Genomic DNA, 20,307 nt, shown 5'->3' on the forward strand with positions numbered 1-20,307 from the left:
CACAAGCACGGGATGGACGGAAAACTGAAAACATGATGCCTCAGGCCACAGCTGTTATTATGAAAATTGAACATCTGACACTGAAGCTTCACGCTGTCACTGTGAAGTCTCACTCCCATAATTCTGTTTGTGTATGAAGAACAAACAATACGTCTCCTCTGTGAGCAAATTATCAAACTGTTCACAGTCTGATGGAAAGAAGATAACAGACCACGCAGTTCTTATGCTGTATTGGCAGGACATTGACTGATGGACAGTGTGTTGAGGAGCGGGCCGGCCGAGAATCGATCAGCTGCCAGTTTGGTTAAAGTCTGATGAGCTCCACTGCAGAAGGTCACACAGTTGGTCAGTCACTCTGCTGCAGAGGGATTAGACGGCGATGACTAACATGATGGATAATGACGGTTACAGATGGCAGAGGAAAGGTACAGAGAGCGAGGAAGGGCACCAATTTAGTTTGAAGTGAGTAAAGAGAATTTAGGTGGAATGCTACAGAGGTCATATAGGGTTTAATTTAAATTATTTCATGGTAAACAAAAACTCTCCAAAGATAATAACTCATATAGTGTTAGTAGTGACAAATTATGCTCCTTACTTTTAAAGATAAAAACCATTTTGCGGGAGTTTGGGGGTGAACAATATAGATAAAATCCTCTATTATGCTACATAACAATATCAATATATATTGTGATATTAAAAACATCTGTAAAATCAATTGAAAAATTGTTAATGGATAAAATAACCAGACAGAAATGTCTGTTTCTGGGCTGTTTCCAGCAAATTACAGACATAACAAACTAGCTTTTTGAAGAGATATTCATCACCTGCCATCGTCTTCCATGCATTTATAACAGAGTTAATGACTCAACTTGCTATTATTTGACATTATCACCATTAAATAAATGTATTAGTCTGCCATGTTATTATAGTTCAAAATCAATCATCAACTATTTGTTGCAGCTCTATTTTTGTTAATCAATTTGTTGTTTTTCATTATATTAGTTTCTCACTGGGACTTGCATGTTGTTTGAGCGCCCTGCAGACTTGAAGGGTTCAGCCAAAACCCTAAGTCCCCAGCAAGTAATTAACACAGTTAAAATACCTCAATAAGTATATTGTTGTTGATAAAAATAAAAAAAACCACAGTAAATGTTTCTTTGCCGAAATCTGTTGTGTGTAATTTGTTTTCGTGAGTCACGTAGCTTCAAAAGAAATCACTTGGTGTAGTTTGGTCACCAACAGTTAATGAGCTTAATATTTCTTTGTTTTAGTGTTTTCTGGAGCTTGTTACCACAATGTTGGCTGTGGGAGACGTTATTTAATTCTGTTGTTGACAGATTAAACAGCTAGTTGAAGCCAAAAGTGCCTCATTCATCACACAACACAAGAGAGAGCTCGTATTCATCAAGAAATAAGACATTAGGAAAAAAAAAAAATGCTGTTACCATTGTCAAAGTAGATGACGGTAGAGTTTCTGGAGACACTGGGGTCAAAGTTTGCCATCAGTGGAGCGATGTACTGTGTAGCTGTTAGCATCCGGTGGACCACATCACCAGTATAGATGAACCCTGAGGGATAAAAAGACAAAACACACAACATATAACTGTCTGCACCCTTGATTGTAATGTAGAACAGAAATCCAACCTCAGAAGTTTTAACACTGCAACAATGTGTGATGTTCAATGTGTCGTACATGTTTTCATTAAGTGTTTTAAGGTGGATTCGCCCTTTAGCAACTCATAAAAACAGACCGTCTTTCCCTCCCTCTATAAATCTGTTATCAGCGACAGCATCTTTCAGGAAGACAACAAGACTGCCCTCCAGTCCAAAGTTAAAAGCTCCTCATTAAACAACACCGATCACTTCTTTATCTGTCTCTGGCCTTGAGCTGCAGGCTGCTTCAGCTAGAAATGCAGATTAATTAGCGCTATTATCTTCCATCAAAAACAGAAGGGCAAATCATAGGGGCTTTGGAGAAAGATATGCTGAGTGAGCAGATATATATTATCATGGGGTTACGAGCCAGACTTCCTCACCCTCCACCGATGTACTTCTCTCCCTCCTCGTGTGTGTGTGTGTGTGTGTGTGTGTGTGTGTTTTTACTCAAATCATCAATCATGGATGTTAACGAAGAGGGCATGACAACAAAAAGGGATTGTTAACTTTTCCAATTTATGTGCCCCTTCAACAAGGCACAAAAAGATCCCTCCACAGAGAGAGAGGGAGACGTGCTCAGTCAACACAAACTAGAGCTGCATCATTTAGCAGCCTGTAAACACGGTTATTAATGGACTCCAGAAAAGGGGGAAAATGCCCACTATTCATCACAAGGGAACAGTCCATGCATAAAGAATTTGCACTGATGACAACAGAATCAAACAGCTTCTTAATTTCCCTTCTGACAAAGTTTAGCATAGTCAGCCGCCATTTCTAGATTAATTCAAAGCTTTTGTTTCTCACTCTGGCTTTGCCTGGATTGCAAAAAATGTCCACCAAATCTCGTAGCGAGTTTTTTAGTCACAACAAAGGGAAAACATGGTGTCTAGCTGAGACAATGTCATGCATCTAGTGTAATTTACCTTTGAAGAGCAGTATGAAGAATTACAAAAACACATAAAGTGACAGTATCTTAAAATAAGTGGACTCAAGGCGACTCTTGTAACAGACAAAGGTGCATTTATTTTTTCTCTAATGTTGCAACTTTTGTCATGTTGAACATCGAGAAACTGCAGGATTTTTATGATGATGAAGAGGGTTTAGATTGGTTTTTATCTACTAGTGTAGCAGATAGATTGGTGTTCTTATTTAATTGTTTTTGATTGTTCCTGCTGTAATATTCTTTTATTTTCTGTAAAGCATGCTCTACGTATGAAATGTGCTATATAAATAAAGTTGCCTTGCCTTAAAAGGACAAATCTGTGAGTATCAATATTTAAATCTGTGCATTAAGTTTTGCAAATTTTAAGAAATAGTTACATGATAAGATTGATACTGCCCTCAGACATGAAAGTGGTATCGATCTTCTCATTTATTCCGCAAGAATAAGCATATTTCCCAAAATTTCAAACTATTTTTTTTAAGTCACTGTCAGCTCTCCAACTAAAGACCAGAACAATCCAGAAATGATTCTCTTATGAATGGATCTCTTTGCTTTTTGGGTGAACTTCTAGAGAAATACAGTATATAAAGTAGCTGCCTGAGGCATGTTGAGGGGGAAAAAACCCTTGCTAAGAAAAAAAAAAAATGACTTTGGGAAAAAATCTCACTGAGGCCAGAACTAAAAACTCCCATTTCATGTCACCATATGTCTTCTCATACAGTGGGAGGGCTATAAAAACACATCTATCATACTGGAAACCAGGAGCAGAGCATACCATGAGGGAAATCAATCTTCCCCTGAAGACCTACCTGCTCAGAATTACCTCTATATAGAGCTCTGTCAGCACACACAGTGAGACGAGCAGGAGGAGGGAGTGAAGACGTGACTTTATTTAGTTGTGTAAAGTCCTGACTGTACAGAAGGAGTGAATGAGATAAAAGATATGGTCTGTAGGGCTCAATAGGAGGAGTTGCCATGGTTACAGTTAGTTTTAATCCCATCAAAAATGTCAAATATATTCAAAAAATAAAAAAATAATGAAGATAATCGTTAGTTGTAGCCCCCTACTGCCTATAAATGCTAAATGGGGGATTAAAGTAAAGTGATACCCTTTTTTTAAATAGCAAATCTTGGTGTTATTATGGATTCAGACCTTAACTTTATATAGTCACATCAAGTCCATAACAAAGTCAGCCTTCTACCGTTTCAAAAACATAGCCAGAATCTGAGGATTCATGTCCAAACAAGACCTGGAAAAACTCATCCATGCCTTTATCTTCTGCAGGTTAGACTACTGTAACGCTCTTTTTACAGGTCTCCAAAGAAAAGATATCAGACAGCTCCAGCTCGTTCAGGATGCAGCTGCTGGACTTCTTACTAGAACTAAACAAGCTGAACACATTCAAAGATCTCGACGCTGGCTCCCGGCGAGTCACAGAACTGATTTTAAACTATTGCTGCTAGTTTATAAATCACTGAACCGTTTGGGGACCAAATATGTCTCTTACTTGCTTTCACACTGTGAACCCTCGAGATCTCTCAGGTCTTCCGGGACTGATCGACTGAGTCAATATAAAACAGGGTGAGGCAGCTTTTAGTTATTACGCTGCTTATTGTTGGCACGAACTTCCTGAGAATCTGAGAAACGTGCCAACACTAACTACTTTTAACTCCGGGCTAAAATATTTTACGTTATCTTAAATCTTGATGCAAAATGGTGAACGCTTCATTTTAGTTTGTGAATTCTGAACACTTTTAACCAGACAGAGGTTTAATTTTCACTTTGATTTTTATCTTACCTATGCGTATTTGCTGTCTTGCTTTCTATTCCATTTATTTGTTGTATTTTTATGCCTTTAAATGTCATTTTATGCCTTATGTAAAGCACCTTGAGTTGCTGTTGTGCAGGAAATGTCTTATACAAACAAATAAACTTGCCATGCCTTGCAAATGTTCACAATCTCTCAGAAAAATCAGCAAATATTCACAAGCTGTAGAACGGTATTCAGGTCGGCCCTCCTTTTGGTGCTTCCAGCACATAAACACAACACAGCAGATAAAGACGCACTCGCCCTATGTTATGTCATGGTATATGAATATAAAGTGAACACAAAATAGTGAGGCTGTGTTGTTGAGTCTACCTGTCTAAATCGAGGTAAACATAAATGCCATGGTCAAACAAAGAGCTGTACGCTCAGTCGCTGCTGGTGACTTCACGGTTGTATGATGCTGCGTCGGCACTTTCACATCCTTTATCTGATTGCACGGCGCACGCTGGGCTCGACACAAGTGACTTCCTCTAAACCAGCCTCTATACATTCCATCTCATCTCATATTTACCCAACATTCGCTTCTTCTTTTTTTAATCTCTCCTTGCTCTTTCTCTCGGCTTTTCTTTGTTCTGCCCACTTCAGTATGTCTTTCCCCTTTCCCTTTCAGCCTACAGAAAGCTTTAGAAAGCTCTCAACCAAACACACACACATATACACACTCGTCTGCACACACACAAAGCCGTGTGTCGACGGGTTTTTATTTCTGATGCTGCTCTCTCCACAGACCTTACCAGCAATCTCTTGAAAACACAATACAACTTATTTGACAGTCTAAAGAAAATCAGACAGCCTCTCAATACACTAAAGAAGTGAGAGCCGCAGGGCAACTCGGTAGAGAGGCAATTCATTCATTATGGCCATCACTTTAAGCAGAGGGAGACCAGACAGAAGACGGAGGAGGGATACCAGCGGGAACAACAGATATACAATGAGAGGAGAAAAGAAAAGAGAGGAGCTTGAGGCTGAGAAAGAGGGTTTAAGAAGGTGAGATGGAGTGAAAGCTTAAAAGGTCTGATAGGTAGGAGGGATACAAGACGGATAAGTCTTTCCTTGACAGGCTATGTTTATGTGTGCTGCTACCCAAAAGTGCTGGACTGTGTATGTCCAAGAAAAACATGAGCAGGAATTAGCAGTCCCACTAGACTAAAGCTTCACTTTATTGGACACTGTGTTTAGATAAGGTCTTTGTTCCTTCATACTGAGCTGTGTTTAATTTACAGGATATTTTCTGTTTATCACAGCTGTTCGGAGCCGTGAAGAGCCAGGACCAGATCGCACGCACACCCACGGTTTATTTAGTCTTTTGTCTTTTAAATAAGAAGCTAGGAGGTTTATATCTAAATTAAATGTCTGGTTTTTAGGCCCTTTATGGCCGATTGATACAAAACTGTCCTGAGTCAGCCTGTGCTGAGTCAAGCATGTCTTACCTAAGAAAAATCCTTACACAGCACATTATGGTTTTATGTTTCACAACAGTGACGTCTTTGGAATATTTCTGAAACTGGCAACAGTCACCACCATCACTGGACAGACCTAAAAAGTGAAACTTCATTAGTCCAGAAAAAACAAATGAGAAGTCTCAACTTTTTTGGTCTTGGACATGAAACAGTGTCAAACCAGTGACCCTTTTTTTAATACCAGTCTCCTAGAAATTGAGTTTATATACTTGTTATTTGTTTTGCCAAATGAGTTTTGAGGGAGACGTATTTCCTGCTTGGATTATGTTCAGTAGCAATGTTTTGTTTTTGTTTTTTTTAGTGCAATGTTTTTGTACTGCATGCAAGTCATACAGAGGTGGTCAGGGTTTAAGCCCCCGCTTTTGTCTTGCAGGAAGCATTTTTATATACGTTCACCTCAGGTTTTGGAACTTTGATCGTGTTTAACGTAGACATCCGACATCATAATAGCATATAAATAACTGAAAATCACAAAAAGCATGTTATGTCCCCTTTAAGGAGGGAAGGGAAGGCACCATGGTGCTTCAACCAATGTCTTCTTTAAACAAGAAGACATTTCTCTTGCCTTAACCAAATACTGTGTGAGCCTAAACATAAACCATAAACATGTTTAATCAGTTTTAAGTGCTTTGAGTGTTTATTGTATTGAAAGAGCAGATATAGTAGGTAAACTAATTAAAGATGTTTTTCAGTGAAACAGTGAATATTTTGCAACTTGGGAGATATGCTCAGTAAAAACTTGCCTCATTATGTTGATTAAATGTAATTTAAAGGGCATTAGGTTTCTCTTAAACATATTTGCCGGTCCTAATTAGCAGGATATAAGTATAAGTTTTAAGTTCTGTTGCTTGTCATTGGTTGCACTTCTCCAGTTGTTTAATTAGAGGCCTGAAGAGGTCCTATGGAATAAACTGCTGCACTGAAACTTAATCTCTTGGTAGTGGAGCAAAGACAACATCACGCTGTCTGATCCAGTTTACTCTCATGTGCTCCTTTAAGTTTCTGCTTCACACATGTTTTGTGTTTGGCTCCTCATATGTAAATGCTTTTGATCACAAATGAGCTAGTTAACAACATACAATACCTATAATTTGATTTTTAAAAGGTTCGTGTGCTCATGTTCATGTCTTAATGCGTGTGTTTGTATTCTGGTTGTGAATTGTGACAGCTGGTCTAGTCGACAGCATGCCACAGCTGGATATCCGTCAACACAGCTGCTGGTGGTGAGATCGTATATCATCATATTCACAGTCTCTACATGCCGAGCCCTCCACACACACTCTTCAACACACACCGGACCACAACCAACTTGTCAGTTCACTACAAGAGCGACAGTACGCTGACAGTCACTTTGAACCCCCACAAATCACAGTTTTTGGAACATATTGTCACAACTGTATGAATAATTTCACTCTTTGTTGACATTTTCCATTTATTTTCACCTTATTCCTACACATATCTTAATGTATTCTGTCTATTTTCATTGTCTTGTTTCATTGTGGCTTCTAAGCAGTCTGTTGAAGTGACTTTATTACAACAGGCATTTGTAAACAAGACAATATGAAAGGTGGTTTTAAACATGTACAAAAATGCAAAAAACTCAATTGTATTAAGATTTTTTTTGTCTGTAATTGAGACCTAAAGCCTTATCGTTTTTAAATAAAGAGAAGAGATTGTTTAACCTGTTTTCAATACAAATCAACTTGAAGATATAAACTCTAATTTCTGGAAAACAGGTTAAAATAATCTTCCCACACTGGATGTTTTTCTCAAATATTTTGAACATGTAAGACTCATGCGATGGAGACTTTTTGCAGTGTGAATCACATTTTACTGTATGCGAAAACCACAAAAGTGAACTTAGACCTCAAGTGTTTGACGAGGCTTCGCGCCAACCCCATCTTGTTGGCCACATCGTAAACGTGTTTGAAAACTGGCTGCTGCGCTGTTTAGAAAGTAACTGTAACTGTGAAAATAAAAAACAAAAATGTAACTGTAACTCTGCTGCTCTTCCATCACACAATCTCTCCCTGCCGAGTTTAAGCGTGGGTACCAAAAAGGAAAAGAAAATATTTGCTGGAGTAAAAACAGTGACTTGCAATGAAACCGGGGAGAAAGGATGGTACAGTGGGGAGAGGAAGACGAGCTGACAGATAGGCCCTGAAATGGAGGGATATGAGGAGGGCGTAGTGGAGACAAAGCCCCAGAGGCCTGCAGGCGGCAGATAGCTTCCTCCTCCTCCTCCTCCTCCTCCTCCTGGGTCCCATCCCTCCATCTCTGTCTGGAATGCAAATTCTCATTATCTCCTCTGTGCTAGCAGCGAGCAGCGCCTGAGTCCGTCCATTCCTCCTCACCAGCATCCAGAACGTTTTTAAAGCCAACTCAACGTTGCCAGTGATCGAGGATCAAGTGGGGAAAATGAGACAGTGATGATAATGATGATAAGAGACACGATGGATTTTTTTCTTTATTATTCCAGTGGCAGTTGAACGCAGAGCACAGCATCTCTGAAATAGTTGGGTAAGAGCTGGGCTTTAGTCTTTGATGTGATAATAGCTAGTTGGGGTGTTGTGGTTTCGCCGTCAAGACTCAAGTGGAAAATTGCCTCGCACACTCTGGCAAACACGTCTGCTTCGTCACGTGTGTAACCCACACATAGACATCGACTATACTGATATCCATGTGTATCAGGGTGTGCTAGGCCACTTGGCCGAGGTAATTCTGTTTCCCAGCCAAACCCATCGGTCTGGTTTCTCTTCCAGTTAAGTCTGGTGTGGAACTGGTGGTGCTGATTGTTGGGAGTGGTTTGTTTTTTTACCCCTCCAGTCTAGCAGTCTATCCTGCAGAGGTGAGCACTGTAAATGCTTTGGTATCAGGCCGACTGCTCGACTGGTGGTTTTGTACTGTGGTTTGTGCCAGACGAGGCTTTTTAACCCTGGATCTTCTGATTTAGTTCGGGAATTCCCAGAAAGAAATAATTCATTGTTTGGTTCTTCTCAGTATTCAGGGGTGGGATCTTTTTGTACAGTGGCCACATTCACAGGTACACCAAGTACCAGAGACACATGCAGACACACACTTTCTTTTCTTTCTTCTCCCATTTCATAAATGCCAAGACTCCAGACTCATTTTATAAATCTTACCACATTCCCTCCAAAACCCCAGAGCAATAAAAACTGTCTGTGTACAGCATATACAGTATATCCAATAATAACACTAATAGCTATTATTGAGAGAACAAAGTCGAAGAACAGTGTTCACTTACCACCAGTTGCCACGGTGATTTCACGCAGGAAATGTCCATAAAAAGGGAAATCGAAGGACAGATTAACTCTCTGTGAGGGGAAAAACAGACAGATGACCCTGGTCAGACAGATAGAGGTGGAGGAGGATCAGAGGAGAGACTGTTTCTTTCAAAAACAACAAGGATTTAGAACAGGAAGAAAATGTGGAAAGAAACACAGTGAAGTATATCTGCTCTGCTTTGTGGTCATTTCAGATAAGAAACATAAAACAGAGATCTAAAGAGGAATGTATATGTATATATAAGAAAAATATGCACATGACCTTTAACACATATTAGTATGAGAGGAAAGAAAAATCATATCCTCCTAAAAATATCACAATTTCAGGAAATGTATGTTATGAACACTAAATGTATGTTGATTAATGAGGAGTAAAGCACCTCTTAAGACTCTCATGACTAAATACCTATTTACATACTGTACAGTTCACTGTTTATATATATGTATGGATCTCTATTTTATGGAAGCCCATTTCTGCCATAACAAAAAATAGATGAAAAGTTAGCAATGACAAAAATAAAAATACTTGTGGTAAGCCAGAACTATGAGATAATAAGTAAGTCTCTAAGTTAAAACATTATATAAGTTAAAAAAAATATCATATCAAAACATTCTCCTTTTAATTGAATCATAGTAAACTAAAAATTAGTAAACAAAAAAGGAATGAACAAAATCACAAGATAGCAAGTCTATGAAGTATGTCTAAAATTATAATAAAAAAATTTTCATCTTTATCTTTCAAACTTCTTTTCCTTTTTCCCGTCAGAATTTGTCTTCCATATCATCCGCAAATATGTTCAGTGTTGACAGGAATTAACAGAAAATAAAATGAGATTTAAGATACGTATTATAAAATTACTCTTGGTCCAATGCACAACAATTGCTCATGAACATTACCGCAAAACATGGCTTTTGTATTCATTATTTTATCCCAGGATTGAATATGCTACAGTCACTTCACACTGCTGCCAGAAAACGTTATGGAGAAGGACAGTCCACAGTAAACAAGCTATTATACATGATCCTAGATTATGCCTGAGGGAATACTCCTGTGGCAAACCGCGCTGAATCTCACAAACTGTATGGCCAATCCACAGCTTAACTTTTCCACAATGCTGTGATGAAGTTGACCTCTGCGGCTGTGTTTTGTTTTACGACCTCATTGGCCAATTTCTCTCAGTGTCGGGGGCCAGAGCGCTGGCCAGAGCAGTGCCAGGAAGCTCTCTGCAATTCCTGTTCCAGTACTCAGACTTTTATGCATTTTCTCAAGACTTTAACTGCCATCATAATAAACTGTATTTATTTAAAATGTTACTCTGCTGACACAGTGGCTGAATTTCAGCACAGATGGTTTTCACTTCTTCTCGCAATACAATCTCACAATCAAATTATGCAGGCAAGATTTCCATATCTGCTTGGCCGCCCATCGAATTGGGAGATGCATTTATCGATTTTTACAGACAGAGCCAAAGTCAGAGAAACCTCCCACGTCCGTCCTATATTATTTGGAAGAAAAGCCTCGCCTCATAGCCAGGTTGTTCTGTGGCTAAAAAAGAATAGCTTGCCTCCAATTGTATGCTCCAATCCATCATTACACGACAGAAGGTAGATGAGCAGAATGCACAATGTGGGACTCTATTCTGTTTCCTCGCCAGCTATTGTTCATCCTGGGTGCTTTTTTTTTTAAGTCTGTGACTGCCCTGCTTGCTGGCATGCTGCTCTGTCTCTCCAGTCAGTCTGCTGCTGCCTTGTGTGACTTCATCAGTATGCACCTCACATGGGTCACCTGCCTGTGCAGAGGTGGAGGGAGGGGAGCTTTTAAACTTGCAGCTCCTTCACCGTGTTTCATTCTTATCTCCGTGTTTTTAATGGTAGAAATTAAAATATATATATATACTGTAAGCCCACAGTGCAAAGTCCCTCAAGTCATGGCTTTCAGATGAAATATTATCGAACACTGACTGTGATTCTCCTCTCTGTTAATATACGGGTAGCGGTCAATCTATCAGTTGGGGCTTGAGGGTGTAACCACGGTCGAGTTTTCGCTGCTGTACTGTAATTCATATTTTAGCAAAACGTTTGTGTTTACTGAGAAATATGTACACATACACCGTACACAAAACAAAATATGCACAAGAATACCGAGAAGACGTATCTCTACTTTGTGTCGCTGCCACTGGTTTTATCTTTCTGTTTATCTGTAAGCCCGCATCAGTTACTAAACTAACCGGCTCGGTCAGAACCGGTTTCTGAACACTGATCGGCATCATGTGTGTGTGAACATGTGTGTACTCGAGACAATGGGATCTACAAATGCAGATCAGTATTAGTAGGAACAGTTGAAACAGTTTTGGGTATATAAGTTATATTTGGTACGGTTCATTATTAAGTAAACAATTCATAATATGATTTATATATGATTGGTTTTTACACACAGTTCAATTAACTACTTAAAGAATACTAAAAGCACAACTATTTCTTCTCTGTCATTGACAAATATAGAATCTATGAAAATGCAAATATCAATTTCAGAAGTTTACTTGCTATACACAAGATGTGTCCTACTTCCCTGAAAAGTCTATTCTCAGTGTGTGTGCACTGGAGGTTTCCCATTTCTGCATCACACTTGTGTAATGGTGTTTTCAAACCTGCCTTGTTAGACCGGTTGAATCGGACTCTAGTTCATTTTCCTCTTGGTGTGATTCGTTTGGGCAGGTCTGAACACTGCAATCGTACTCGGGTGTGAAACAAAACAACTGTATGGAGACCCTTTGAGGAAGTGGTCTCGGTCTCAAATTAATTCTGGAGCGGTTTGTTTTTGGTGGGAACGTGATCCGTCTTCAATCCGACCCAACTACAAGGCGTACTCTGCCAGTTTGAGCTAAACGGCTACTGTAGCCAGGTACGCCTTACAAATAAGAATTGCTACAGTAACAACGAGCAGGAGAATAAATGAATGAATCAAGATCTGACCTGGATCCAGTGTTTATGTTCTTGCTCCTGTCCCAGACACAACTAACCAATAAGCAGAGTGAACAATCTCACGTGGTGTTTAGTGATGCGTTTTGGTTCGCTTAAATTTTTTCTGTGTGAAAAGAAACGCAACACGTTTAGCAACTCAACCACTGATTCGGACCAGAGCAAACAACGCTATATGTTTAGAAAGCCCTGAGTTGCATACTGGACCACAGTTGGCTCCAAACTAGTTGTGATGTCACAAATCATGGTCTTTCATACACCCCTTTAACTCAGATTTAAGGTGAGCACGGAGAAACTTTCCACTCTCGGCAGATGAATGTGAAAACAGTCCTCTGATGTCAAACTCTGCTCATACATCATTCTGCACAGTGAATCTCAAACCTCCAACTGAAGGAGAAATAAATAAAACTCTTTTTTTTTTTTTTAAATGGAGGGGAACTTTAAATTTGCCAAGACTAAAACCAAAAATCACCAGCTTAAACGCTTAACTCTTAAATTCAATATCAAGTAAATCCCCTCTCATGTCATTTGTTGACTTACCGCTGCTTGTCTGTGTGTGTTGGACAGAATCCCGTGGATCTTCACTTTCTCCTTGTCCATCTGCTCGATATTTACCCACAAGTCCTTGCTCATCTGGTCTGCTGGGCCGTATGTTTTTGATGTGTAGTAGTTGTGATCTGTATCCTCCTATAGAAATAAAAAAACAAACAGAGGTAACAAAGGTAATTTAGAGGAATGCAATACAGCTTGAGGAATGAGTGGATTTCATTGTGTTGCTCTGTGAATTAATCTGATGGAGTCTGTTCTCTTATTATACTGTATACAGTGTACTGAATATAAAAACAACTTTATAAAGAGATACCCTGCAGGTCATTGTTCCTCTAAACTACTATGAGCTCAAATTACATTCAAAGCTAATACACTGTTAGCTGCAATTTCTCAAAACAATTTAAACCTTTACTCAAACAGAAAACTTACGCGCAGTGCAACTCAATAATAGAATATTTTCAATTTTCTTGCAGAACAAATTACCTGCTAAATTAGATTATGTGGCAATTAAAAAAAAAAAAAAAAATCCCCATTATTTGTGTGTGTGTGTGTGTGTGTGCAGACGTGCTGTGTGTGCATTTTCTTTGTCTTTTCATTCAAGTCTCTTTCATTAGGGCGCAACGAGCACATGAAGTGGTTTTAATGTGTACTAATCAAATTACAAAAACAAGAAACCAATCAAGCTAAACATCTTTCACTCTTAAAAAAAAAGCCCCAAGCAGACTGCAAAGTCAGGATTGCCTTTTATAAGAGAAACATTCATGGAGTTTTATAAGCCATGCAGGAGAGGCTTGTCTGCTTTTATTGTTTCCTGTACAGAATTAGGAAGAATGCTCGTGTCGCAAGCCTCCCGTTGCTTGTCTCTTTCCCTCTGGGTCTAATAAGATACCTTACAGCTGTGTCTTTTATCTAAAACATTTTTAAAGTTGATGTTTTGCTGGATGGGGCGTTGGGGATAGTGTACACTGCTTCTAACTGTGATCTTACTAATAGGAACTCACACAGATCTGTGAATACTTTGATATATTGGAGGTATTATTCAGAGCTACTGCGCTTTGCTTGTCAAAGGCCATGAGACAAACATTAATTAAAGCACAATCCTTCCCTGTTCAGTTCAATTTGCTTCAAGGATTCATATTTCCCTCATATTTCCAATCTAATACCTCTACACAACATTAAGCCTGGAATATAAGACAGAGAGATAATGTTTCAGGCTTAGCAAAGCCGCTGCGGGATTGATAAATATCATAATTCCAAAGGGGGTTCAGCCATATAGGTGGTATTGCTTTTGATTAATTTGTAGATTTAAACAAACATTGCCAGGAGCCTTTCATCACAGCTTAAAGTGGAGACAAATTGTGTCAGGGAGCCTCCAGGCAGCCTCAGTCAGCACATTACGTTCAGAATAGAAAACAAGGGCCGTTGTAAAAGGAGCAGACACAAAAGCGAAGGCTGTAAAGTTTCCTGCTAATCAGCACAAGATGTTTTTGTCTTGAGGAGAAAGTCTAGGGAGATAGGAGCTCCTCAGAGGTGAAAGGGGCCAGCTGGTGGTTCTTTCCCTTCTTTCGGGAAGAGTGAAGCGGAAGGTGGGCAGGGTGCCATCGTCCAGCTGGGTGTAGGTGGACATGAAGCTGTGAGGGCTTTTCAGGACCACAGCAAACAGAGTACAGGGAGCAGAGAAACTGTCACACACACACACACACACACACACACACACACACACACACACACACACACACACACACACAAAAGTACAAAAGAGAATACAGAGAGTTTTCTTGTGATAGGTTGTGAGGGAAAGGTTGCAACAAAATGTGTCAGCATTTTCATATTCCTCCAGTCTATTGGCTTAACAAGCACTTTAACTTTAACTAGAGTTGCAATGATTTGTCAATAATGATTAGTTGCCAAATATTAAATTAATAGCCAAGTATTCTGATTAATCAATTAATCATTTTGAGTCATTCTTTAAACGTTAAATCTGAATTTTTGATAGATTATTATAAAGGAAAATCAGCCTTTATGTTTAATACTGTGCTAATGCAAACTCATGCATTTGTAGTACAGTATATCTAATAAAACACAATAAGCTAATTTCTACATATTTTGCATTTACTGTATTAAGGCTCCAACTAAAAATTATTTTCATGACTGATTAATCTGCTGATTATTTTCTTAATTAATTGATTAATCGTTTTCTCTATAAAATAGCAGAAAATAGTGAAAAACTTCTTAGAGCTCATGGTGACGTCTTCAAATATCTTGTTTTATCTGATCGACAGTCCAAAATCTGAAGATATTCAGTTTACTCTCATGTATAACAGAGAAAAGCTTCAAATCGTCACATTTGAGAAGCTGCAACCAGCAAATTTCTAGCGTTTTTGCTTAAATAACACACACACAAACACAAATCTATTGGGATAAGTTACACTTGATCCTCACTCAGTAGATGCCTGAGGTGCACTAAAACGCTCAGAGGAGGTTAATGGAGGATAGATGGCCACATGATGAAAGGGTGAGAGGAGAGAGGGACTATAACCCCGTCATCCTGTAAGAAAATGGGAGTGGAGAAAACAAATATCTGGCTGTAGACTGCCAAAAAAAAAAAAAAAAAAAAGATTCATTCTCATCTCAGACAGAGAGCTGCCCACTTCATTAATACTGCAGTATACTGAGACCTGGATGTCTGGTGCCAACATGTTTTCACTCCTAAATGGCTCAATAATACAGGAGAGATCTTAAATAAAAGGAATTTATCGCTTCGCCTTTATGAGATTATTCTGGATGTTTTGAAATGTTTCTTTAAGCTGATACTGAAGAGGAAGTCGTGCCTGTGATTCACTTAGACAGGATGATAGTGTTTGGCAAAACAAATAAATAAAAGAAAAGTACACTGAAAACTGTAATCCCTTCAACTGCAACCATGTCTCTGCTCCTGAGAAAATACAATTTCACGTATGCACAAGGAGTATTTGAGCCTTGAATAAATGTTCCAGTGTGTTGGGATTAAGCTGCCTTCCTCATATTTATTTTTCCCAAGAGTGTATCATCCTGCACATACACACACACACACGTGCGTGCCCCGGTTAAATCAGACTGAGGCATGTTTGAAAGAGCATTAAAAGGACGCCTTCACTCATGTGTGCAGCTCTTCATCAGCTGTTAATGCCTGTGATCCATTATTCATCGTCCTGTCTCCTGCCAGTTGTAGCAGTTTGATGGTATTGGTGGTGTGTGTGTGTGTGTGTGTGGTGAAACTCAACAATGTGAAATCACAAACTGGTCTGTGCTACACCAGACAACTTCTAATTCATTTTAACCTTAGGATGGATACTTTACTATGAGCCAGTTGGTTAGTTTTTACTTCCTTGTCTTGCCAAACATTTGGTTCATCACATGAGATTAAAAGATGCCTGTTGGACTGCAATTAATAATTATTTTCATTATCGATTAATCATTTAATCTATGAAATGCTAAAAACATTGTGAAAAAGTGCCAATCACAATTTCTCAGAGCCCATGATGACGTCAGTTTGCTTGTTTAGTCTTATTAAACAGCCCCAAACCTTAAGATATTCAATCTACTGTCATATTTCAGAAGCTGTAACTAAAGACTATTTGACATTCTTGCTTGAAAAATGACAATTACTTGATGATCAAATTAGTTGCTGATTAATTTTGATTAACTGACTAATCAGCAGCTATTGCAGCTATAGACACTTCTATTTATCACACATATTAAACATACATCTTTGGGTAACACAAAACCAAAAGAGAAAACACCTAATTTTATTATATTACTGTGCTTGTACTTCTATACACTTTCAAATAACATATTTATGTGAAAAGAATAGCAGAAATCTTCAGTTTATCCTCATAAAAGGCTTTTGTTCTCATCTCCTAAGCTTTGTCCAACTAGCTAATTGAAATGCTTCATATGCAAACAGATGACTCAGTATGAATTCATACTTAAGGCAAATAAAATGTAAAAAACAACAAAATAAAAAAAACCCCACAGTGAATCAGTCTTAACATTTGTGACAAATAGGATCTGACAGCTTTTCAACTGAATAAATATTCATGTGTGGAAAGAAATGGATGGAGAGAGTGGAAATATGGAGAGAATAAAGTAAATAAGCAGCCTGAGGTGCATCCAGGCACCTGATTTATAATTCAAGCCTTCCTCGGGTCAGTGGTTGTACGGCATATCTCATGAATTGGATTTGAAAACTGTCTGATGGGTTCAGACAGGCTGTGTGTGCAAGGGCTCTACTTTAAAGTGATGTTAGGGGACGTAGAGGTACACAAAGTGCCCTGAACTACACAATCTATTCACAAACTTTGCTGTCCTTGTTCATCTGAGAGAATGACCGTAAACCGGCATGCAAGAAGATGATCCTCAGTCCGAGAGTTCCAAAATCGAAGGAGACTGGACACAGACTGAAACTTAAACGACTACAGGTTCATCTGAAGAGCAGCTGCTAGAGATGGTGTAGCAGTGCAGAGTTTAAACATTGAACAACATAAATGCAGTAAACATCCCTCTCCAAACACGTTATCCTTGAGGAATCTCTTAACAAACATGACAAACTGAGACAAAACAAACAAAGGAGGAAAAAAACAACAACAACCAAATCTCATTTGCATTCACTGCAGGTTTTGAATATGGATCGTGGAAAGAGTAAAAGTAGCTCTGGGAATCAAGTGAAGTAATGAAAATGAGCAGCTTGCTGTCTCCATGTGAAATCTCTCCCTTAAGAAATACGTAAATAAACAGTGAATGTACTGAAGCATGTAAGCCCCAGAGAGCCTCTCGAACAGCCACAGACATCCAATAACAGCTCTCCATCGTAAACCACACCCTTATTACAACACATCAAAACAAGCTCCACAAACAACACCAGCAGTAGGATGGATGGACCCACCAAACACCAATATGCTGTGTGCTTTTACTGGCGAACTGACATGTCTGATGTTGGTTAAATCATCAAGACAGGCTGTACTTTAGTGTAGATATGAACAGCCAGGCGTGAAACTGTACACGTTCATTCCAGGGGAAACATGAGAAGAAATATGTCTCTCTTGGCTTCCTTTGTGGCGTTGTAACATGATACCAGATTTGAAAAAGGAGCAGTCTGTGCAGTTCAGACATACAAGTGGCTGCCACATGTCCTCCTCCGTGTGTATATGTATAGTTTGTTTATTCTCCTCGTAAAGACAGGACGTAAAACGCTGCCCCCTGACAGCTGTAAGCAACCTCTAAAGTAAGATTTCTCAAAGTTGAGGTCAGGAACTCATGTTGGCTCGATCGGTACGCAGGTGGTTCCTCAGATTAAGGAAGAAAATAGCACTTTGTTAAAAAAGTATGGACTTGCTTGGATATTTCGGGGATGGCTGATGAGCCAGGTGGTGGGCTTGTTGTGAGAGGGACGGTAAAATAATATCTGAATGGTTTATTTCACCACTGTTGTGTGATTTCTATGTTTTACATCTAGATTTGTGTATGCTTGTAGATGCTCTGGGGTCCGTTTCACCATATTTGCAACTCACAACATGAGATCATTTCCTCTTGCATTCATTTTGACATGTTTTAACTAATCAAAAGAAAAAACTCACTTGCAGCCCATGCATGGGACAGGACACACAAAATTATCTGCAATTTGTGAGAGACAAACATTTGTGAAATGGGACACTGGCACTTCTTTCTGATTTGCGTATAGGCAGTGCTTGCATATTGCTTTTGTGAAACTGGTCCCAGTACGTTGCAACTCGCTGTGACTTGTGAAGGAACAGTTGTCACATTTAAAAAAAACTGGAAATAGGACGTCCTGTCGGCCTAATGGTCTAAGACGGTGATTTTATTTGTAATGCTGCTATACCAAAATGGCAAAGAAAATGAATGGCTTATGAAAACAGAACACAAAAGCATGAACATTAAATTACATAACAACCTAACAGCTGCGGTTGTGAGAATGTTTGGGATGTAAAAACAAGGTCATGGTCCAAGAAAAGATTGAGGAATTGCCCCGAACCAGCTCTTTGAACTATAACAAACAACAAAAACACAACCGCTAACTGCCGAGAGCCATTACTGACAGCATGTCTAGACTAGCACAAACTTTCTGTCTTGCCGAATAAAAGAAATGGTGACGAGTCCTGTCTTGAATTCAGCGATACTGACTCGTTCCCACAGTTTGTTCCAACTTTGCCTTATTCTATCTCACAGTGACCTAAAGACACCTTCGACAGGAGAAGCCGTTTAAAACCGAGGTAATGATCTGGAGAGCCGATATAGTGACTCACAATCACTCAGGGCGTCAGACAGTCTGCTGTTAAGGCCACTGTTATAAACCTGCATGTCGAGGTGAGATGAGTCTATTGTTGGAAACTTGTGTTATGGCACCAGTTAACCCAAACACAGACTGACCTCAAAGCAAAGACAACGAAGGAGATGGGGAGATTTCTTTTGTGGTATAAAGTGGAAGCCTGATTTGTGGAAAAATAAAATAATTTGTCTTTAAACCTCTCACCACTAAAGATGCATCCAAGTCCAGCCTTAAACAACTTAACACAGTTGAATAACAGCTAAACAACATAAGCAGTGGTTTCCCTGAGAGCTGAGAGCTCCTGAAAAGAAACTCCAAAGCGTAAAGTACTTTCTTTAAAGGCTCCTTTCCTTTCTTCGTTTTTGTAATTAACGAGGTGCAACTGTGATTTAGTGTTCTGACGTTTTAATCTTTGTAAACTTGGCTCATGGCGCAGCGTTGTGAAGATGTCAGTCGCTAAATTCAGGCCTTCTAATAAGTGTGCTGGTGCTCATCTTTGAAATTACTGCCCACACATGTTAATAAGATTTGAAGACTTGTAGTGGCTCTGACGTCTGCCGTGTGGGCTAGCTGTTTTCTCCTGTTTCAAGTCTTTATGCTAAGCTACGCTAACTGGCTCCAGGGTACAGCTTCATACTTAACGCACAGACGTGAGGGTGAAAGTGCTCGCTCGTGGAGGAATTGTTGAGTCTCTGTAAATTAAAGAGTACGGTCTAGACCTGCTCTATGTGAAAAGTGCCCTGAGATGACTTTTGTTGTGGTTTGGCGCTATATATAAATTAAATTGATTGATTGATTGATTGAGAGTGGTTTCCATCTTCTCATCTAATTCTCCAAGTATTTCTTCCTGGATTCACTATTTTGAAACCAAATCAATCAATCAAAAAAAATCTATCTTAAGAGAAGCAGAGACCAGTTCATCAACAGGAAGTAGCCTCAACAGACTAACAGCACAAGAAAACCTGTGTTTAAGGGCTGCAATTCTTCATTTTTCTGGACAGGAAATTTGGTTGCAAATCACAAACTGACGCAGACAAACATGTTGATGGAAGGGAGGTGTGCCTATAAAAAGTAAATTATGACAGAAAATGACTCTTGGAATGTGTTGACCATTTTAGATTGATGATATATGGCTGTGTAAAAGTAGATTTTGTCTTTAAGCGGACATACAGTTCCTTCCTCTGAGTTGTTTTCTAACCAGTTGAGGCTCCTTCAGTGCAGAGAGGAGATAGACTTTAAATCCATTCAGCTCACTGCAGGC

At 39.2% G+C, this 20,307-nt stretch overlaps 1 protein-coding gene across 1 annotated transcript in view; it reads right to left on the minus strand.

Moving 5' to 3' along the window:
- Positions 1 to 20,307, minus strand: part of plxdc2b (plexin domain containing 2b) — a 106,225-nt gene that overhangs the window by 38,651 nt on the left and 47,267 nt on the right. Inside the window, exons 3-5 of the mRNA XM_067577801.1 lie at positions 12,713 to 12,859; positions 9,154 to 9,223; positions 1,446 to 1,568 (exon numbers count right to left, since the gene is read on the minus strand). Of these exons, the coding sequence (XP_067433902.1) occupies positions 1,446 to 1,568; positions 9,154 to 9,223; positions 12,713 to 12,859 (340 nt within the window). The remainder of the gene's footprint in view (positions 1 to 1,445; positions 1,569 to 9,153; positions 9,224 to 12,712; positions 12,860 to 20,307) is intronic.

Source organism: Thunnus thynnus, chromosome 21 (assembly GCF_963924715.1).
Source record: "Thunnus thynnus chromosome 21, fThuThy2.1, whole genome shotgun sequence".
In the NCBI taxonomy this organism is placed as follows: domain Eukaryota; kingdom Metazoa; phylum Chordata; class Actinopteri; order Scombriformes; family Scombridae; genus Thunnus; species Thunnus thynnus.